Consider the following 16,620-nt stretch of genomic DNA (forward strand, 5'->3'; position numbering starts at 1 on the left):
AGTGTCACCATCCAGAGCAACATGCATCACTTTGTTGGACCCTTTCAAGCGAATGCAGGTGCAATATCAATATTACCAGGTACCTTCTGATGACCTCAGCCTTCTCCCCCCCAATCCCCATATCAGGGAATTCTGATGATATTTGATTTCCAATATCTGGGGTCATACGTTGACAACACTGCAAAGGACATGGAGGTCCGGATTGCGGAAAGCTTGGGCAGCGTCGGCAAATATGAATGTTGTTTGGAGGAGCAACCTATGCAGAGAACTGAAGGAACACTCCTTCTGCACCACAGTCGAGAGTGTTCTCCTGTATGGAGCAGAAACTTGAACGATGACCAACACTCTGTTATACACCAGACTACTGCGAGCATCCCTACATTTCATGCAGAGCACACTGGACTAACAAACAGCTGTATGGAAAGATAACTAGAAGGAGTCACTACTCCGGAAATGTCTCAGGTTTAGTGGGCACTGCTGGAGAAGTGATCGAGAGCTGGCCAAGATGGTACTCTTCTGAGAACCTTCTCATGGTCACCACTCAAGAGGACGTCCTACTACAACCTACATCGATACACTGGAACGCGACACCAAAATGAACAGGCGTGACCTCCCAGAGGCCGGTAAGGCAGGTACCAAGCAGGTATGTGAAATCCCTCCAACAGAAATTGCTCAGGTTAGATTTGGTAATAAATAAATAAATAAAAGTCAGCCCCAAGGTGAACAACCAGCAGCCACGAGGTGGCGGATTGCACACAATATCTGACACACATCGTTCTGCAGACCCTCTTCACTTTATTATTCTTTTCCCTGGTGGCACAGATGGCTGGCACCTTAGTTTACACCACGTCAACCCACAAACAGGACAAACTATGAATAAGCTCATCGTTACAAGAGAGTTCTATGCATACAATAACCCACGGGGATTGAACCAATCAGACGCATTGTTCCGATCAAGATGTCTTTTCGAAGAATATTGTTTGCAAGGCATTTGCAACAGCAGAAAACCAACGTCTCCACTACCTACAGAACAACCAGAAAGCACTACGTGTTGAGCTGTACGACAACCTCTGTGATATGATCATATATATGAAGTGGAATTTCAGAACAGAGGATTACTAGATGCTGACGTTATTATTACTACATCTCGAACAATCTAACAGACTGCTGTCAGCTGATGATGTGGACGGCTTAGTTTGTGCAGAACTACCTTCTGATCCAACGATATTTGAGGAGGGTTCCTTAGAACGTGTTCAAGCACAATGCCTCCAGGACATAATCCTGCATTGTCCATGATACATGGACCTTGCGGACCAGAGAAGCCAAATGCCCCTTGCACGAAGAATGGGGTGTGTGACAAGGTCTCAAATGTTACAAAATGGAATGACAATCATACCTACCCCACAAATCGTCACCGCTCTCCACTGCAAGGTGGTCTCCAAATCATACACAATCACCGCACTGTGGACAACAGCTGAATTATCCCATATATGCTGCTCGGCCCTTGCAGAAAAATACCTATTCAAGTATGTTCACAAGGGCAATGACAGAGCCATGGTGCAAGTGTAGTGTGCTGAGGCAGGTAGAGAAACTACTGCAAGCTCACGGAATGAAATAAAAGAGTATCAAGATTTATGTTCCCTTGGCTCCATGGAGGCATGCTGGGTATGCCTTACGTGTACACCTTCCTGACCACCAAATGGTCTACTTTAAAGAGTGTCATGAGCGTCAATCTGCAAACAAAAGCCATACAACTGAATTGGTGGCATTCTTCAATTACAACTGTATAAATCCCAGTACTAGGGTCAGAAATTGTGATTTTCCAGAAAAATATTGTTTGGAAAAACAATACAAAGGCATGGACTGCATGCCAGGGTGCATTCAAAACAATTGGTGAATTGGTCCAGCAAATTAGCTGAAGATGGCTACTACCTTTGAATGCTACTGAATCATGATCACAGCAAAGGTGCAACATCATATGACGATCTTAGGACTATTAATGGTCAGCGCCATGAAACTTTCCAAAGTGCATGTGAGGCGCTTGGTCTCCTTGAAAATGATAGAGAATGGGATTTTGCATTGACAGATGCAAAGCAACACAAATGTGCTCACAAATGAGGGAGCTCTTTGTGATCCTGCTACTCTTTTCAAAACCTGCTGACCCAGTTATGCTCTTCGACCATCACCATGTGCACTGGTAGGTTGACTTCCTTCCTCGGGTACCTCAGCCAGCTGATCAACAACTTGTGCGTGCCACGGTATTGCTGGATGGGTATTGCTGGATGTTGATCGTGTTTCTCTAGCTGTTGCCTCAAGTGGTATTGTGACTGCACCTTTGCTGGATGGACGTACATTTCATTCCAGGTTCAAAGCCCCCATCATGCTCATGGACTCAAAAAACATTATCTATACCTCATCAAGGTCCTCTTGCTCACCTAATTCGGAGAGCAAACCTTATTGTATGGGACGAGGCCATAATGAGTCACAGGCACCTACTTGAGGCATTTAACCGTACATTACGAGACATCACCAACCGAGACATACCTTTTGGGGGAAAAGTAATAGTTCTTGCTGGAGAGTTTAGACAAGTACTTCCTGTTATTAAACATGGGGCATTGATGCCTCAGTGAAATATTCTGTGTTGTGGAAACATTTCAAGACATTCCACCTTAACGAGAATATGCGTGTGCTTATGAATGGACATGATAAAAAAAAAAATGAGGGAGCTTTATGGGTGGCTACTGCAACTTAGAAACGGACAACTACCCTACATCAATGAGGCCTGCATTGAACTACCAGAAGAAATGTGCATGCCAATCGACACCACCTCAAGTGAAACAATCAAGATCCATGAGTGAAGTCAACGACTGAGTCTTTCCTGACTTTCACCGACACCACACAGATCATAAGTGGATGGCAGATCGTGCAATATTAGCACCAAATAACATAAAGGTGGATAACATCAACGAGGTCATGTCAGTTTCATTTCCTGGAACACCAGCACTTTGTCAAAGTGCAGACAACACAGTAAATGATGATGATGCCACACGTTTCCCAACTGAATATCTCAATTCCCATAACATTGCAAGAATGCCACCACATCAACTCTCACTCAAGGATGGCATGCCTTAAATCTTAGTCCAACCCTAAGCAAGGACCCTACAATGGCACACGGTTAATTGTGAAATAAGTTATCTGTGGCCGCCTCCTAAAGGCTGTTATCGCTAATGGTGACGATGCAGGCCGCACTGTGTTTATCCCTCGTATCACTCTTCAATCTGTGGATGACATTTTCCCATTCCATTGGCAGCGATGCCAGTTCCCAATGAGAATTGCCTTTGCCATGACCATAAACAAGAGTCAGGGGCAGAGTCTGTCTAGAACAACCAGTTTTCACACATGGTCAACTGTATGTAGGATCAGCGCACGTTGGCCACCCTGACAATATTTGTTTCGCCATCAAGCAGTTGCCTGACCTTCCAAGAACTGCGACATGCTGTATTGTTTACAGTGAAGTGTTATCAATATATTGAACTTAAATTGCTTATAAAGATGGAACATCATGATATTACAAATAAAACTGTGCAAAGGAATGTTTGTATTATCATTGGTGTAAATCATGACAACACAGCAACTCACATAGTCATTATCCTCAGCTAAAACAAGCCCGTGCATCTGCAGTGAGGTGTGGTGAGGTGAGAGTAGCGATCTGATCTACGCTAGTATATATATGCATACAGAGTGCCCTCCATAAGTATTAGAACAGTGAAGTCAAATTTGGTATTATTGCTATCTACCCAAGAAATTTGGATTTGAGATGAAAAGATGAATATGAGGGAAGAGTACAGAAGGTCAGCTTTTATTTATTGGTATGTCAATGCATTTGTTTTACTATTGTTGAACAATAGCACTTTTCTATTTTCTTCAGTCTCCTCATTTTACGTAAGCACAAGTATAACCATCGCTTTTTGCCCATGTTTCAAGGATTTTTATGACACCGGGATATTGCATTTTTTCCCTTGCATACGGGTGTCAGTGCTACGGGTGCAGTGTCAGTTTCTTGCTTTCTATTTTCTTTGTTTCTGTTTGTTGCTTTCTGTTTCTTGGTTTCTGTTTCTTGCTTTCTATTTTACTTGGTTTCTGTTTCCTGTTTCTTACTTTCTGTTTTCTGTTTCTTACTTTCTGTTTTCTGTCTCTTGTTTTCTATTTTCTTGGTTTCTGTTTCTTGCTTTCCATTTTCTTGTTTTCTATTTTCTTACTTTCTGTTTCTCCCTTGCATATGGGTGTCGGTGCTTTCTGTTTCTTGCTTTCTGTTTCTTGCTTTCTGTTTCTTGCTTTGTGTTTCTTGCTTTGTGTTTCTTGCTTTCTGTTTCTTGCTTTCTGTTTCTTATTTTCTATTTTCTTGGTTTCTGTTTCTTGGTTTCTGTCTCTTGTTTTCTATTTTCTTGGTTTCTGTTTCTCCCTTGCATATGGGTGTCAGTGCTTTCTGTTTCTTGCTTTCTGTTTCTTATTTTCTATTTTCTTGGTTTATGGTTCTTGATTTCTGTTTCTTGGTTTCTATTTCTTACTTTCCTTTTTCTGTTTCTTGGTTTCTGTTTCTCCCTTGCATTGCATTTCCCTTGTCAGATGGAATCAATCTTGCCATCTTCTTGAAGCCATTGATACAGTGTCCATGATCTTGGGCATTTAACATGATTCGTTAACCATGCCAGTTAAATTAACTTCTTCTCTGCAACTCCAATGATGTTTATTTCAATCTTTTTTTGGAATCTTTATGCTCTTCTGTCATTCTCCCAATTGGTGCTGACTATTTGTTCACATTTTGTTTTCTGCTCTTCATTTGTCATCTTTGCTATCATTTGGGCTGTGTTTCTGTTACCAGTTCATGTGTGGCATCTTCCATTCGCACCTGTTCTTGCAAAGTTGTTGTAACACGAGTTAGATACCTTTTTTGCCTTTTTGTTTTAGTGTTTGCATACAAATCGGATTTGCTAGTCTGATGAACTTTTCATGTACTCAACCACCCCTACACTCGTGGGTCTGTGCACTTGGTTGAGCTCCATCAAGCCGCCACCTCCTTCTCATCTCGACAGATACATTCTTGGGATGCACTGTTTTTGTGGAACATTTTAAGGATAGTGAGGAGTTTTCTTGTTTTTGCATCTAGTTTGTCGATTTCCAATTGTGGCAGGTTTACTCTCTTGTTTGTTAACTGTATTTGTGAGTATCAGAAGGTGGGAGGAAGTTATCCCAGAAATCAAAATCTCCACCTCCTTTTTTGGAAAAACTTCATTATTCATGAATGAAATTGTGAAACTTCATTATCATAGTTTCGTTTCAAGGGCTCTTTAAATGGAACTCCTTCAGCCTTGTTCGTTTCAACTGGTTCATTAATCTCTCTCATTTACCGTTAGCTCCCCTCACCTCACCCTCACCCTCTGCTTCATGTGCAGAATACGTTTTGCAGTGGAGGATGATGTCCTTCTCCTCTAAGCTCCAGCTCTGTTCATTTACTGTTATCAGATTCGTCTGAAACCTCATAGTTGCTGGTTGCAGAACAGGCGACATCTTTCTAGCTTTGGTGTAGGGCTCTATCCTATCATGAGTCAGAGATCCCCTTCCTCAATAGACAATGTTGTCATTATCCTTTTCAGCACACATTCCAGCTGCTTGGTGTGGCCGCACAGACTTAGGCTTCAGCCGACATGGTGTCTGTGTCCACTAGTCATTTTCTGCAACTGATTGTCATTGTTTGGCATATTTTGGTTGCAGTCAGCCGCATGTTGCTTTCCGCAAGAGGCCATTGGGCCTCGGCTGCTTGACAGGGGTCACCGATGACACTCGGAAGTTGTGCCAAGAAGGTATAGGCCAGGGTTGTGTGTCTGCCCACTCACTTTCTTAATCTATCTATAATTCCAGTAATCTCTGTGTGTATGTTTGTATGTTTGTATGTTTGTATGTCTGTATGTCTGTGACCGCTGTTTCTCGACAACCACGGGTCCGATATACTTTAAACTTGCCAGGTATATTGCTGGGGACCCGAGGATGTGCCTTTTCAAGGTTTCATATTAATCGGACAAGTAGTTACCGAGCTATGCCCAAAAAACGATTCAACCAATCAGAGAGCAGCGAGCTATCACGTGTGCCGAACGTGCCGAACAGACTCTGCCTCGGACGGCACATTTGAGAGCGTATTCATTTATTTCACGTTGGCAAACTATGTTGGCGTTAAACTATGTTTTAAAACTAATTAAAACTACTTTGCGATTCTTTCGCTTTCCTGCGCGTTTGTGCACGCTATGGCGATTTCTTTACCAAACTCCGCAAGCCGTTCGCTTTGGACCAAACCATTTCATGTAAATAGAGGGGGGGGATTGTCACCGTACTCGCAAGCCGTTCGCTTTGGACCAAACCATTTCATGTAAATAGAGGGGGGGGATTGTCACCGTACTCGCAAGCCGTTCGCTTTGGACCAAACCATTTCATGTAAATAGAGGGGGGGGATATAATTTTAGATATATATATATAGTACGGGCATGCCCTAGTAATAATAAAATAAATAACTTAATAGTTTGCAGTCACTCGCTATCGCTCACAGGGGAGGTATCCATGACCAACCCCGACTCACTCGTTTTTTGTTATCTCATTATGTGGGTTTTAGGAGGGAGGAAATTCTCCCAAAACTCAAAATCTCCACCTTCTTTTTTGGTAAAGAATCATTATTCATGAATCAGTTTGTGAAACTTTGTTCTCACAGCTTCGTTCCAAGCGCTGTTATTTTTTTTTAGAATACTCAATGAACCTCTGACAGCCACTTGTAGCACGTTTATAGTGATATTCCCCGCAATGCTTTTTAAGTACCCAGGAAGGGTTTTTCTGATCATCCATGTTGCTCCGACTATCACTGGTATCATTTCAGCTTTCTTCAATTTCCAAGACCTCTTGACCTTTTTTCAACTCCTGGTATTTGAGCATTTTCTTGGTTTCTGAAACATTTAGTCCAAAGTCATTGGGAACCGAAACCTCAATCAGCAATGCCGTCTTTTCTTTTTTTGTTTGAGCACTATGTCCAGAGGCAATGCTTTGTTTGCATGTCCACACTTGATGGGATCATCTTGTCATGCGTGAGCAGAATATATTCATTTTCAAGGATCAGATTTGGTTTGTGTTTCCATGATTGTTCTGGAACCAGAACGAACGTTGAAATGTTTCGAGATGTGCCAGTGGATTACTCTCCAGATGCTCTCGTGTCTGTGTAAAACTGTTTTGACATGAATTTTTAACATACTGAAAGGAGGTGACTGGTACTTTCTGTTTCTACTCCACAAAACCTGCATTTGAGATAGTGTTAACAAAAATCTGGATTTGGGGAGTTTCTCCCTTCTTCTTTGCAGATTTGCTCAAGATCTGTCAAGTTGGATGTGGGGCGTTGGTAAACTGCAATCTTCAAGTCCTTCCACAGATTCTCATGGGATTCAGAGTATATCTGCTGATATTTCTTTTTGGAGTTTTCCTTTTTTGCAATCATTGGGGCTGTATTTGTTTCTGTTTCATTTGTTTTTGGAAGTTTGTTGCTAAGTGGATTAAGGATACCTTTTCTGATTTCTTGTTTTCTTGCTCGTGTACAAATCTCATTTGATAGTCTGTTGAGCTTTTTATATACTCCACTTGTCCAACACACGCTGTTCTGTGCACTTGGTTAAGCTCCATTACACCGCCTCCTCCTTCTCGTCTCGGCAAGTAAAACCTCGGAATGTATTGGTTTTTGTAGCATAGCTTATGAATAGTTAGAAGTTTCCTTATTTTGGTGTCTAAGTTGTTGATCTCCGATTGTGGCCACTTTATAATTGCACAGCTATACTGGAATACCAGTACTGCAAGTTGGTTTATAGCTTTGATTTTGTTCATTGGAGAGAGAAATGACTTCAGGATTAGTCTTATTCTGTGCAGGTACTCTTTGCTGATTTTTTTTTTGCGTGTGTTGTACCTGGGGACCTTCTTATATTCCGAGATATTTGTAGGATGCTTTCTTTTTCCAGTTCCTGTATTGTTGTATTTTCATCGATTGAGATATTGCATGTTCTTTTTGTTTTACCAGACAGAAATGTGTATCTGTGTTCTTCTTCATTGATGAGGTTAATCAGTGGGTCCAGAGCCAGACAAAACAGGAGGAGGTAGAGGGGAGGGGAAGGGAGGAAAGGCTGTCATCTTATAAGATACCACGTCGTATCTTTACCCCTGGGATTTCAATCATTCCTTCCAAGTGAAGTAGTATCAACGTTGTATTCCAGAGAGTCATTGCTTTCTCTATGAGTGTGACTATTTGGGGGTAAACTTTGTATACTTGCATACATTTTATAATCCATGAATTTGGGACACTATCAAATGCTTTCTCTTGTGTCTGCTTAAATGTGATGATTGAACAAAGGCTTTAGGACACAAAGGACACTTGTGTGGTTTCTCACCCGTGTGCGTTCTTTGGTGAACTTTCAATTCTGAGATATAAATGTAAGCCTTGTTACACACAGAGCACATGTATGTCTTCTCCCCTGAATGTAATCTTCGATGATGGGTTTGTAAATATGTTGACCGAAAAAAGACCTTATGACACACAGAACACGTGCACGGCTTCTCTCCTTTGTGTATTATTTGATGTCTCCTTAAATGTGTTGATTGAATAAAGGCTTTTGGACACAAAGAACACGTGTAAGGCTTCTCTCCTGTATGTATTTTGTGATGAATGTGTAAATCTGATGACCGAGCAAACTCCTTCCTGCACAGAGAACACTTGTGTGGCTTCTTTCCTGCGTGTGTTCTTTGATGTCTTTTTAAATACGATGAATGAGTAAAGGCTTTAGGACACAAACAACACTTGTGTAGCTTCAGTCCCATGTGTATTCTTGAATGATCATTTATATGTGCCAGTTGAGCAAAGGCTTTTGGACACAAAGAACACTTGTAAGGCTTCTCTCCTGTGTGTGTTCTTTGATGAACATGTAAGACTGATGGTCGAGCAAAGGCTTTTGGACACAAAGAACACCTGTGTGGCTTCTCTCCCGTGTGTGTTCTTTGATGAATGCGAAAATGATATGATCCAGCAAACTCCTTGCTGCAAATAGAACACTTGTGTGGCTTCTCTCTTGCGTGCATTCTTGAATGATAAATTAAATGTGACGATTGAGCAAAGGCTTTTGGACAGAAAGAGCACTTGTGTGGCTTCTCACCCGTGTGTGTTCTTTGATGAACATGTAAATGTGATGATCGAGCAAATTCCTTGCTGCAAATAGAACAGGCGAACGGCTTCTCACCTGTGTGGATTATTTGATGCATTTTCAAAGATGACAATGCTGCAAATGATTTGTCACATGAAGAACACTTGTGTGGCCTCTCTCCTGCATGTATTACTGAATGACTCTTCAAATGTGATGATTGAGTAAAGGCTTTAGGACACACAGAACACTTGTGTGGCTTCTCACCCGTGTGTGTTCTTTGATGAACGTGTAAAGCTGATGAACGAGCAAAGGCTTTTGGACACAAAGAACACTTGAACGGCTTCTCACCCGTGTGCGTTCTTTGATGAATTTTAAATTCTGACATATAAATGAAAGCCTTGATGCACACAGAGCATTTGTATAGCTTCTCACCCGTGTGGATTGTTTGATGTACTTTCAAAAATGGCAACGTTGAAAATGATTTATCACACACAAAACACTTGTGTGGTCTCCCACTTCCTTGGATATTCTTGAGGGTTTCTGTCCAACATTTACAAGACACGCTGCTGAATGTGTCCATTTCCTGAGTATCAGTCTGTGTCATGTGATGACTGAAAACTTGTGTGCTCAACAACTGGGAACAGTTGGAACAAGAAACCAGTTTTATTTGTTTCCCTGCAAAGACAAGTCACACAAATCATTAATAATTTACACAAACTTTGAGAAATATAGAAGCAAGTACAGATACATTCAAAGTACACAGCCCCCATGCCAAATAAATAAATAACATATTGGTGTGTGACTACTGTTACAGATTCGTCACTTCCGTCGTTGTGGTTTTCATCCACTGTAAGCATTTTTGGTTCCATGTACTATTATTGTTATCGTTGAAGTGAAATGGAGATAACTGTTTTCAAAAGGTGAAAAATTAGTGTTTTAAAAGAAACCGGAAGAAGAAGAGGAGGAAGCGAAAAGCGGAGCAAGAGAGGTCGGGAAGAAAAGCCAAGCTGCTTTGAGGTTTCGAGCAGACGCTGGCAAACGTGGGTCACGAGCGAACTTTGGTTTTCCTGGGAAAGGGATTCCTGTGACAGAGTTGTGATCGCCGTGACAGATAAACCTGCATGACGGGTTTTGCGGTTGATTCTGAAGAGAATCGTTGTTGGAGAGCAGGTACGCCTCCATTATGGGCCCACCATTTCGCCTCGCTCCCGCCATTTCGCATCGCTCCAGCCTTTTCACCTTGCTCCAGCCATTTCACCGCACCCAGCCGTTAGCCTGGTTTGCGTGTGTAACATGGATTTCGAGTGGGAATTTGCGGTTCTCCGTTTGGGAGCCGTTGAACGTTCATACCCGAAGGTGTGATTTCCCAGTCGCCTTTTGGGTGCACCTTTGCGCCTCTATGGCAGCGTTGACTGTCAGCCGACCTGGATTCTGGTCTCGATACGACCTTTTTCTTGCGATCACTGGAGCGTGGATCGACTTTGGCTTGGTGCCGGGACAGAGACTTTGGGGAATGTTATTTTCGCTCACGTGGAGCACAGTGAGTTATTGAGTAAGAAACTGATGGTACCATCATAGGAATTATATGGTATTTTGGTTGTGCAATTGAAAGTATATTGTACTTGTGCTGTTATTCTTGTGTGACGTTAATACAATACTTGTTTTTTGGTAACAACCGGTTGGTGTGGTTTCACCATTGGTCATTGACACACATAATAACACATCTTTCTGCCGTGACTCCTTTCGGGGCTCGGAGGTACACCGTGACCGGGGTTTGGGGAGGAGCACGTAACACTACCCTGTAGTGAACACCGCAGGGTGACACGGATGACCAAACGAGCTTTACTCCAAGGCGTACAATCCAAAAATAACGGTATTCTTTACATGCGAGGGAAAAGAGGATGACGAACTTACCTGGACGGCTTCCACCCGACTTCTGTGCACCTGGATAAATTAATTCCAAGCCGACACAGGATTAAAATGCACAAAAATACCGGCTTTGTTAAAGAAGATGCCGGTAACAAAGAATGCACAATAAAACTAAATTCCTAATTGGAGCGCCCCCACATAGACCCAAATACAGACAAAGGGAAATATAAAAGAACGAAAACAAATGTGTGTTATTTGTGGGCACTTAACTCCGAGCTGCTCTTGAATCTCGTCAGGAATCATCCCGGTTCCCACGTCCCTTTTTTTTGTTGTTTCTTTTTGTATACAGAATCGAGGCTCGTCAAAGAGCTAACATTTATCACACAAACAAATCAAACAGACAAACAAAATATATAAAAAGAGGGAGCGGCAAACAAGATGGGGAGACAAGGGGAAGCACACAAACACAACATTTGATAGCAGGGACATCGGGAGATGTGTGGGAGGGAGAGGGCTTGGGGGGAAGAGGCGTGGGAAGTGGAAGAAGTATAAAACACAAGGATACCAAGGACTTCCAGGAAAGAAGTTGGTATTTCAAAAAAGTGGATTTGGGGTGAAATTAGCGGGGGTAGAAAAGATCAAGGTTTTGGATGGGGGAAGATAAGAGATGGTGGTGAACAGCTGTTTTAAAGACCTGGAGGGAGGAGTGGGATTAAAGAGAGTGAGGGAGCTTGTTCCAGAGGAGGGAGAAAAGAGGAGTGAAGGTGAGCAGAGAGTCTTGATTTTGGCAGTTTAACCATAAGAGGGATGCAGGCAGATGTTGTGCGACCTGTAGGAATATTTGGGGGACAGAGCCCAGAGAGAGCTGGGGGGGGGCAAGGCCGGAGAGGAGTCGGTCGAAGACGGAAAGACCACCAACCTGCCTGCAGTGAGTGAGTGAAAGGCCCTCGGAGTTAGCTTCAACGCGGGAGATTCCAATGATTCTGAACGCTTTGGTTTCAATAGCGTGAAGACGAGCTAGGTGTGAGGCAGGAGCACCAGCCCAGAGGGGAGAGCAGTATTCCATTGAGCTGTGGATGAAAGCCTTGTATGTGGTGAGGAGATCAGGTGTGCTAAGGAAGGACTTCGCACGACGGAGGATGCCCAGTCGGCGACTGGCTTTGGAGGCCAGATTTGAAATGTGGTTTTCCCAGGAAAGATCATGGCAGATAGTGAGACCCAAAAGCTTGAGTAACGGAACTTCTTGGAGAGGATTATTCAGAAAGTGGATGGGAGGGTTGTCCAGTCGGTCTTTTCGGAGAGACATCGTAAGAGTGTGACATTTGTCAGGATTGAAAGACATGTTCCACTTGTTTGCCCAGTCTGTGATTTTGTCCAGGTCTGCAGAGAGTGAGGAGGCTGCAGACTGCCGATCTGAGGGATGAGGAATGGAGCGACAGAGAGTAGAGTCAGCAGCAAAGAGATAGAGAGGATTTTCAAGAGTCAGAGAGATCATTGATGAAGACCAGAAAAAGCACAGGGCCCATAACACTGCCTTGGGGAACTCCAGCCTGAACAGGAAGAGGAGATGAGAGAAACCCATTCAGGGCCACACTTTGACTATGACTAGAGAGGAAGTCCGCTAGCCATGCGTGGAGATTTCCATGGATACCAAAGGAGGAGAGTTTGGTGAGCAGAGCGGGGTGCCAGACCGTATCGAAGGCACGTGATATGTCAAGGGAGACAGCTCTAATTTCCTGTTTGGCATTGAGGACTTCCATCCATTGTTGAGAAAGCAGAAGCAGCATGTCCAGAGTCGAGTGACCTGGTCTGAAACCAAATTGATGATCAGAGATCAAGCCATTGGAGAAGAGGAAAGATTTCATATCCAAAGCAATGATGGATTCCATGATTTTGCTGATAATTGGGAGAAGGCTGATTGGTCTGTAGTTGCTAGGATCTGTTTTTGCACCTTTTTTGTGCAAGGCGGTGATGTTGGCTGATTTCCAAGCAGATGGCAGATGACCTTGAGCAAAAGAGAGGGCGAAGAGAACAGAGAAAGGGAGTGAAAGAGCGGAAGAATATAATTTTAGGACCCGTGGGCTGATGCCGTCAGGTCCAGTTGCAGAATCAGAGTCGAGGGTTGACAGAAACTTTTCCACCTTGTCAGGAGGAAAGGACACAGAGTCCAGGAGCAGCTGGGTACGACTGGGTACGGTGGGTACAGAGAGGGATGGGTTTGGGACACAAGATTTAGAGGCAAACACAGAGTTGAGGCATTCAGCTTTTTCACGTGCGGAGTCAGCTGTGTAGCCGTTTGAGGTGAGGGAGGGGATGGAGGGGGAAAAAAACACCAGAAACAGATTTGACCAGACGCCACCAGGATTTGGAAGAGGGAGACAGATAAGAGAGATCGGTCTTGAGAATGGAGAGATATTGTTTCCTGGCTCTCCTGAGGGTGGACACACACTTGTTTCGGGCTTTGTGAAAGGAAATGAGATTTCCTTCCGTTGGATTTGCTTTCCTGGAGACGAAGGCAAGTTGTTTGTGGGCAACAGCCTCACCACAAGATTCCGTGTACCATGGACGGGAGGAAGGGTATGACAACTGAAGACGAGATGGGATAAATCTGTGCATGAGAGAGAGCAATTTACTTTGGAAGAATTCCCAGGATGAGTTGATGTCAGAGGCGGTAGAGATGGGAGACCAGTCCAGATGATTGATGGCTGCTCGAAGACCGTGCCAGTTGGCCTGAGTGAAATGCCAGACTTGTCGACGCTGAGGAGGCTCTCTGAGAATGGTCAGAGAGATGTCCACTTTAACAAGCACATGATCAGATAAGCCGATTGGAGCAGAAGAAGAGCAGCAGACATTTTCAGGGAAGTTAGTCATAACCAAGTCCAGAAGAGAAGATGCTCCGTTGACTGAGATCCGAGTCGGGAAATTGACAGATTGTGTCAGTCCCAGTGAGTCGCAGAAGTCCTTTGCTGAGGAGCCATGGCTGGTGAGAGAGGTACCCACACCCAGCCAACTGGCATGGTGACAATTGAAATCACCACATATGAGGAAGAGAGAGTTGGGATGGGTATATAGAAGTTGGTCCATATTATCAGACAGCGAGATGTAGATGGAGGCATGACTGTTTGGTGGACGGTACAACACACATATGAACAAAAGGTGGGAGCGAAGGGGAAGCCGTAGCCAGAGGTAGTCCTGGGGGTGAGGTGGAGAGAGGGCAGTGCAGGGCGAGTGAGGAAGAGAGTTTTTTTTATAAAGATAGCAACCCCACCTCCAGGAAGAGGCTCAGGTCTATCATACCGGAGGAGGGAGTAACCCGGGAGATATACTAAGGAATCAGAGACATCATGAAGGAGGAAAGTTTCTGTTAAGCAGATCATGTCTGGTTTGTCAGAAGCAACCTGTATGGAGGGATCAGTCAAGTTTGAGCGAAGGCCCCGGATGTTTGAGGTCCATACCGTTAATGAAGAGGAAGAGGGAGCATCGGATACAGAACAGGGGGGGGGGGGGGCGTGGAGGGGTAGGGTAAGTAGGGTAAGATGTGGAAGAGGAGGAAGAGGTATGGAGAGCTGTTGAATGTGTGTTAGAGATTTCAGAATAGCTTGGAGAAAGGGAAGGATGGGGCGGACAAAGGGTTTGATGGTGATTGGGTGAGGCACAGTGAGGTGTTATTTGAGGAGGGGGAAGAGCGAGGCAGAAGGTTGGGGGAGATGAACGTGAAAGTTTGAAGGGAGAAGAAGCGGGGAGGACGCTTTGAGGAGGAGGGGTGAGAGGGGACTCTAGGAGGGGAGGGGCGAGGGAGAGTCTCGGAGGGGAGGGGTGTGGGGGGAGTTTAGGAGGGAAGGGGCAAAGGGGGAGATTTGAAAGGGATGGGTGATGGGAAGGATTTGGAGGGGAGGGGCAAGGGGGAAGACTTGAAAGGGATGGGTGATAGGGAAGATTTGGAGGGGAGGGGCAAGGGGGAATATTTGAAAGAGATGGGTGATGGGGAAGATTTGGAGGGGAGGGGTGATGGGGAAGTTTTGGAGGGGAGGGGTGATGGGGAAGTTTTGGAGGGGAGGGGTGAGATTGGATTTTCGAAAGTGTACGATTAATGGAAAACGAACATTTATTGCAAAATGAGTTTAATGTGACCTTCGAGTCAAAAATACGTTTGAGGACGCTGGAGGAGGGGGTGGAGTGCAGGAGAGTTTCGGGAATGTAGAAAAGAGGAACTGTAAGAGATGGAATTTTTTTTTGGAATGAATAGATTTGTTGAGCAAGTCGAAAGCATCCTTTTATAGAAGAAGAAGAAAAAGGTGTCATAATATACGACAGAATACAGTACTTCAGGGGAAAGTTTAAACATTTTAAAATTGAGCAGTGAAAACTATCTGTGGAAATGGAAAATGGAAATGGGGGTGAAACACGTGATCGAAGAACGAACGAACAAATAAGAACGAATAAACGAATAAGAACAACGAATAAACGAATAAGAACGACGAATAAGAACAGAGAACGAATTATTATTTTTTTTTTTTGAGTTGAGATTTTAAACAAGGAAGTATAGGGTGAAAGACTGGGACAAAAACAGAGAACGAAAGTAATTGCAGCACAATCGACGGACCGCTGAGAGAAAAACAAAGCCTCAAGGTAGGACACGGTAGCCTACTCGGCCTCAAAAGACGCGACACTAATTAACCGACGATTTTGTATACAGGTATGAAAAATTAACACCGAGAATCTTACTTAGGACACACTATAGGTACACACACCGAAAGATAAATACAGTTTCGACAAAAACACAATTGTGAAAAATTACTTAACTTCGAAAGCGTGAGCGCATGGACAGCTTCGAAAAGACGTGACCTCGCCGAGAAAGATCTCGCGAGATCTCACGAGATCATGTCCTTGCGCACGAAAATGCGCTCGTTGGCGCGAAGTCTTTCCGCGGGAACGACCTTGGTGCGCAGCTCGCTCTTCCAGCCGTGCTTGTCCTCACGATCTCATTCACCAACACCAACACCACGTCTCCCAGCGCAAGAGTGCCACGAACACCGACCACTCGCCGTGAACTCCCAAAGCAGAGCGAAATATTAAATCGTGACCGTTCACCGCCAAAGCCAGAAGATCAGAGCCAGCCACGAGAAGACGAAGGAGAGCGATTCGTCGTCAAAGCCAGGACTCGAGAGACAAAGAAGAAGAGCGGAAACCAAGAGGAGAAAAAGAGTTTGCTATGGAATCCCGAGGCAGAGAGCTTTTAGGCGACCATTCACCAACAAAGCCAGGACTCAAGAGAGTGAGGGAAAGCCAATAGGACAAAATGTCGGGGAGAGATTTATTTTATACTCGGGGCTCTGACGTCATCCGTGCCTGCTCCACCAATCCCATCTTAGCCGTCTTTGCGCCAATCAATCCCAGACCAATCACTGCTCTTCGGGGCGTGGCCCCACAGCCTGCCTGAATGATGTGTGCTCATCAGGTCGGCGTTATCAGCGGTAGTGCTCAATGTCCTGCTTCTGGTTCGTTTTTTATTCAGGGTTATTAATACGCGATTTCCTAG

At 44.1% G+C, this 16,620-nt stretch overlaps 1 protein-coding gene across 1 annotated transcript; it reads right to left on the reverse strand.

The window, feature by feature from the left end:
• Positions 1-6,839: 6,839 nt before the first annotated feature.
• LOC144892101 (uncharacterized) lies at positions 6,840-9,150 on the reverse strand. Its single transcript, XM_078777290.1, has one exon. The coding sequence runs from the start codon at positions 9,148-9,150 to the stop codon at positions 8,356-8,358; it is 795 nt and encodes a 264-aa protein (XP_078633416.1). The 3' UTR covers positions 6,840-8,355.
• Between the last annotated feature and the right edge of the window lie 7,470 nt (positions 9,151-16,620).

Source organism: Myxine glutinosa, chromosome 5 (assembly GCF_964187855.1).
Source record: "Myxine glutinosa chromosome 5, kmMyxGlut1.1, whole genome shotgun sequence".
In the NCBI taxonomy this organism is placed as follows: domain Eukaryota; kingdom Metazoa; phylum Chordata; class Myxini; order Myxiniformes; family Myxinidae; genus Myxine; species Myxine glutinosa.

Excerpts from the sequence above, each read along its gene's own strand:
- LOC144892101 (XM_078777290.1), bottom strand. The coding sequence starts at position 9,150 with ATGCACGCAAGAGAGAAGCCACACAAGTGTTCTATTTGCAGCAAGGAG.